Genomic DNA, 6,146 nt, shown 5'->3' with positions numbered 1-6,146 from the left:
TTTTTTTTTTTTTCATGCAGACATTATTTTTCTCTCTAAAAATTATAATTGTGATTTCCAGGAATCCAGTCTTCTAAAAGAAACACCTATGTATAGTGTGCACCTGGGTACCTGGGTGGGAGAGGGTTTCCGTGACTAAGCACACAGTCTCAACTTTGCTAGGACAGACCAGCAACTCTGGCAATGCTCTCAAGGGAATGAAGGTAAAATCCAGGATGGATCTTTGGGAGTGTTGGCAGAGATGAGGCTTTCCTGATCCACAACAGTGTGTGTGGATTTATCCCACATCCAGCTCTCTACTTTCCATTTTCCTCTCCACAAAGAACCAACTCTCTTATGCTCTTCTTTCCCCATTTGCACCTATCAAGTGTCTATTGCTCTCAGTTACCTTTTCCTGACTCCTAGCAGGTTTTCACTTGAAGCCTGACTGCAGGGTGTATTGTATTCAGCAAGAGCGTACTCGTCTGGAAAAGAAAAGGAAGAACACATCCATATTCCAATGACAAATCGCTCCAAACCCAGTGCATGCACATCTGTGGTTAACACATATTCCAGATACACCAGCATCCAATGGATCTTGTTGTGGCCTCCCCAGCTGTCTAGGGACATGTTTCCATGGCTGATTTAGAATGCACGGTCAGTGCCCAATGCATTCCATTGGGCCCACTGACAATGTTCAGAAGGGAGGACTATCCGTGACCACAGGAGCCATTTCTGATGTTAATTATGTTGATCAAATGGTAGTGTGCACAATCACAGGAAGCAGGATATACCCTCCCATCCTCTGGACATCTCTACTGATCTGGGCAGAGACAGTTCCCGGTGTTTATCCCAAAGCTGGGCAAACAACATGGGACCTTAATGTGTAATGGTAACTATAGCTTTTGGTACTCCATGATGACGGACACAACAGAAGTTGGTTCAATAAAAGCTATTACTTCACCCACATTGTCTCTCTGATACAACCATGATTACTTAGCTGCTAGCTATTATGGCAGTGATACGGTTGGTGGGTGAACCAGGCCAGACTAGACAAGAGAGAAATGTTCACCCAGGGTCATTTATTTTTACCATCATGCCAAATCTGTGGCATAAGGGCTAAGCCACACATTGAATCAGGTAAAGGGCAAACGTCCCTGTAGTGGCTTGTAATAAGTAGTTCTTGGGAGTGCCACTGTTCATCCTTCTTTGTATTCAAATTAAACAAGAAGGGGGAGAGAGAGAACTCCCAATGACCCCTCTTGGGCCCAGTGTGCTGTATCATAACCTCCGAGAATTGGTAGAACCAGTAAATGCTGATTAAATCAGTAAAAACTGAAGCCTCACTTTCCACTCACAGTTGCTCGGAGAGAGAAAAAAGGCAAATGCAGAAATGGAAAGAGAGGCCTGCATCTGAGCAGCTGGGGAAATGCATCAGATTTTACAGTCATTCAGCAGCCTGGGTCATGCTAATACTTGATTCACTAGCTCTCTTCTCAGGTTCAGGGAGGCCTACCTGTTTCATAATAGTCATAGAAGTGCACTGAAGCAGGTTTGATATCAGACACAGGAAGGTTTTGCTCAACTGAGAAAGAGAAACTGATTTCCTCCCGAGTTACCTGGAAATTGGACAGAAAAAATGCATCAAACTTTGTTTCGTTTAATATCTACTTCACTGAATAGCTCTGAGCAGAGATTTCTAAGCCCTTCTCTCTCTTTCCACGTCCCCGCATAAACAGTTTCTATTTTCTGCCAGCTGCCCTCTCTCTAATTTTTCAAATCCCGCTTTAAAGTGCTGTGTTTTATTTAGACCATCACCTTTTAGGGACAGGGATGGAGGTTTATATATGTGTGTAAAATGCTGTGGAAATGTGCGGCTCTTCCATAAAGATTAATAATAAATGCACAGAGCTCCCTTTCAATGGCACTATATTGCTGTTGTATTGCGCATTATACTGTACTCATTTGTAGGTCTCAGGGACAACAGAAAAACAGGCATAATTTAATTGCCATTATTCTAAATGGATTTATATAGTGTGACTAAGTCATCTGAACAGCCCACCTTACCAATTAGAATCATAGAATCATAGAGTCATAGAATATTAGGGTTGGAAGAGACCTCAGAAGGTTATCTAGTCCAATCCCCTGCTGAAAGCAGGACCAACACCAACTAAATCATCCCAGCCAGGGCTTTGTCAAGCCGGGCCTTAAAAACCTCTAAGGATGGAGATTCCACCACCCCCTTAGGTAACCCATTCCAGTGCTTCACCACTCTCCTAGTGAAATACTTTTTCCTAATATCCAACCTAAACCTCCCTGACTACAACTTGAGACCATTGTCTCTTGTTCTGTCATCTGCCACCACTGAGAACAGCTGAGCTCCATCCTCTTTGGAACCCCCCTTCAGGTAGTTGAAGGCTGCTATCAAATCCCCCCTCATTCTTCTCTTCTGCAGACTAAACAAGCCCAGTTCCCTCAGCCTCTCCTCGTAAGTCATGTGCCGCAGCCCCCTAATCATTTTTCATAATTTGTCATAATTTTCCACAATTTTCATAAATGTCATAATTTTTCATAATCATTTTTCTCATAATTATATTAGATGGCAACAGACACCTTAAGTCTCTCTGCAAAAAACAATAAACAAAGGCTGGCTGATGATGTGTTGTTTCATTTATTTAGGAGTGCGTTTTAAGTTCCAAATTTTACAGAAACTAAAAAAATAAGGCACATTCTTCCCCAAACTTACATTTGCCAAGTAGAAGAAGACATGGTTGTGCTTGGTATCCACCTGCATCACCTTACGATCATCCTGAAGCTTTAAACAAGACAAATGATACCAACTTTAAACACAAGAGACATCCCCAAACCTACACGAACAGCATGTCTGTGGTGCCACAGTGACGTCTAGTGGTCACGATTGGTAATACAAAAAGTGGAATTTATTGCAGAAGTCCTGAGGAGTATTAAATAATCACTATAATGAAACACAGGACTTCTCAACATTCAACTTTTCTTTTTAAAATGTTATTATGAATTCAAAATTGGACCCATTTTAATGGAAATTTTTGCATGTTACCATTTTTTCAACTCAATCTGACCGATTTTCTAGTGAAAAGTGCAATGTCTTTAACACAAGGTAGCTGTTTGAGCAAAATAGTTCCACTATGAAAAGAGGCAAAAAAAAAAAAAAAAAAAAAAAAAAAAATTTTGTTTTAACTGCTCCCAAATGGAAAATGTGGAGAGTGCAAAAAAATTCCATGCAAAGTACTGCCAAAGACAAGTTCTAGATTTCATACAGCTCCAGACCAAAAGGATAAACCCAATCCCAGGGTGATAAATGTGGTCTAAATGCACACACATACACAGAGAAAAGCAGACAGGGAATGAACAGGCTCTGAGAAGAAATGCTTTCGATCACATCCCACCTCCTCTTTTCACTTCCCTAGCAGTTAAGTTGCACAGTTTGACATTCAAAATATTTCTGTGGTATATGCCAGCCTCAGCTGCTGTTGAAAGATGGCCATCTGGAGATGGGCCTGAGATTGAAAGCCCACTCCCAGACCAGATTGAAGAGAGTTTGATCTGGGGATTTGAGCCTATTACTGGATTCATTCAGGTGTAAATCCCACCCTACTTGATGTCTTTGTGTAAAATGCCTTAGAGCAGTGTTTCTCAAGGACCAGGGTAAGTGATCCCTGAGATTTCCCTGAGACAGTTTAGGAAGGCAGCAACCCACTCCCTGGTATCAGAAAGGTTGAGAAACACTGCCTTAGAGTCCTTGGCTGGAAGCTGAAACTAGATAAATCCAGGCTACCAACAGGGTGCACATTTTTAACGGTGAGGGATATTAACCACTGGGACAATTTACCAAGGCATGTGTTGCATCCTCCATCATGTGAAGTCTTTAGCATGAGATCGGGTATTTTTCTAAGAAATAAGCTTTAGCTTAACCACAAGATATGGCCTTGATACAGGAATACTAGGTGAAATTCTTTGGCCTGTGTTATGCAGGAGGTCAGACTAGATGATCACAGTGGTCCCTCTGATCCTGTAATCTATGAATCATAACCTGGGGGGTTAAATAGTACAAGACAGAGGGGGGAAAGGGAAATATAAATTCTTCCATGTTTGTTAAACTGTGCTACACATATATTGGCAACATAACATGGCAAGGTGTCCAGGTAGACCTGGGGAACCACATACATCACATGGATAATGAGGCACAGTGGCAAAGGCCAAGCACATTTAACCTCTCCAGGAGAAGTTACTGTGTAAATCTCACTTCATCAAATGAGCAGCTAAAGCACGGGGGGTGTGGCTAGATCCCTGGCCCAAGTGGTTTAACTGAATTCTCCACATGGCTCAGGACACCAGTTTCCTACTCAGCTCCTCTTCTTAACCAGTCCCTGGTTTAATATCCTCTAACCCCCACTGCCCTTTGGGTGGCTTACTGACAACATTCCCTTCCTGTACCTTCTGCAGGGACAATCTGACAGGGACGAAGCCCGAGAGCATCTTGACATCAATAATGGCCATGTTGGAGGTACTGCGCTTCCCAGCATAACTGAAATGAGAGAGACTGAGTCAGTCTGGATTGTGTTTGGGGAGGAAACACAATAACACGCACAAATTGCCTATGAAATCTCACTGAACTGTAGGGCCCTTCTTGCCATTCACTTATATCAGTGAATGGAAAGGTTAGCAATAGGAGTCAGTGTCATTCAGCAGAAGGTCCTGCATGCCTTACTGCAGCTACACAATGGTATGCTACAGTGTGCTCTTTTTAAATCCCTCCCTCGACACATTACCCTATGTGGCATCCAGGGAGCCAGGGCAGTGGGAAGGGGTTACCTGGCTGAGAGGACAAGGTCAAACTTTGGCAGGAAGCTGCCTACACAGGAGCCATTCACTGTCTCCACGGAGAGAGAGAACCCAGAGGCCTTTTGAGGAAGGTAGATGTTGTATCTCAGGGTTGTCTAGAAGAGATAAAAACTGTCATGTAGCAAAGCAGCCCCTGCATCACCTGCTGTAATGCTGCAGTCCTGCTGAAGGGAAAGGAGAGGAGATCTCCTGAGTTATCAGCTGAAAGGACTGGAAGCCTTATTTACCTGCAGATAGACACAGCCATTGCCTTTTACTTCCACGCTGTAATTCCCTGGGAGACTGGGCAGGGATACTTGCTGCAGCAGTAAGCGGTTCCTGTTATCCACCTGGAAAACCTGCTTCAGAAGTTCCTTGGAGCTGATCTCAACGGTGTTTTTACCATCCTTTGAGAAGGTGAGATACCCATATTGGGATAGTGCTTGGAGAGCGACAACAGTGTCCTGTAAAGTACAACATGACCCCTCATTAGAAAGAGTCTCCACTGGGTTATCATGCATAAGATTGGTACAGCTCCTATACTCCCCAGAGAGCCTGTCACCTCCTGTTCTGGGATATAATGGAAGGAATGGAGTGGGAGACAAGGTGGTTTTGTGGCTTGAACTGAATTAGGACACCTGCATTCTATTGCTGATTGCCACTGACTTGTTGTGAGAACTCAGGCAAATCATCATTTCCTTAGATGTAAATAGTGGTTACCAAGACATCTATAGCAGAGCTCTCTATGCCCTGACAATTAATGTTACAGGAGCACAAGACACCCAGCAGCATTAAAGACAATGGAACAAATTAGCTCAGCCAGCTGGTGAATCATTTCCTAAAAAGCATCCCACTCTCCCGCTTCCAGGACCATACTCTCCACCTGCTCCAAAACCCCTGTCAGATAAATGGCTTTTGCACCAGATTTGGGCTATTTTGGAACAATGGGAGAAGGAAGTTTCAGAATCCCTGGGTCCCCTCTAGGAACACCCTCCCAGCAGTGGAGGGGTAAGGGGATCCAGCTTGAGAGCTTGACTATTTTCAGGGTCTATTCCTTTGAACAGAAGCAATATTCACCTGTGTGGAGGAGAAGCCTCCATATGGATTCTGCTGTTTAGCGACCCACTGCACAATCTGAGCTACGTATGATAACTCCTCTTGAGTCAGGGAGGGTCTCTGGAGCAGCGCCAATATCACATAGCTGGTCATCTCAATCTCAGCAGAGGCAGCACGGGAGTTGAAGGAGGGGAATTGTTCTGCCAAGGGCTTCTCTTTCCGTTCCCAGTGCACTGAGCCACCTGAGAACA

At 43.8% G+C, this 6,146-nt stretch overlaps 1 protein-coding gene across 1 annotated transcript in view; it reads right to left on the bottom strand.

Annotated features, from left to right (window-relative positions):
• Positions 1-382: 382 nt before the first annotated feature.
• LOC117870881 (ovostatin-like) overlaps positions 383-6,146 on the bottom strand; it is a 45,260-nt gene continuing 39,496 nt past the window's right edge. The window contains exons 27-33 of the mRNA XM_034758320.1: positions 5,917-6,137; positions 5,088-5,303; positions 4,831-4,955; positions 4,453-4,543; positions 2,726-2,794; positions 1,496-1,598; positions 383-464 (exon numbers count right to left, since the gene is read on the bottom strand). Coding sequence (XP_034614211.1) covers positions 385-464; positions 1,496-1,598; positions 2,726-2,794; positions 4,453-4,543; positions 4,831-4,955; positions 5,088-5,303; positions 5,917-6,137 — 905 coding nt within the window. The 3' untranslated portion in view covers positions 383-384. The remainder of the gene's footprint in view (positions 465-1,495; positions 1,599-2,725; positions 2,795-4,452; positions 4,544-4,830; positions 4,956-5,087; positions 5,304-5,916; positions 6,138-6,146) is intronic.

The sequence above is a fragment of the Trachemys scripta genome, chromosome 1 (genome assembly GCF_013100865.1).
Source record: "Trachemys scripta elegans isolate TJP31775 chromosome 1, CAS_Tse_1.0, whole genome shotgun sequence".
Lineage (NCBI taxonomy): Eukaryota > Metazoa > Chordata > Testudines > Emydidae > Trachemys > Trachemys scripta.
Note: the sequence above shows the minus strand (reverse complement) of the source record. Positions and strands in the feature narration are given on the sequence as shown.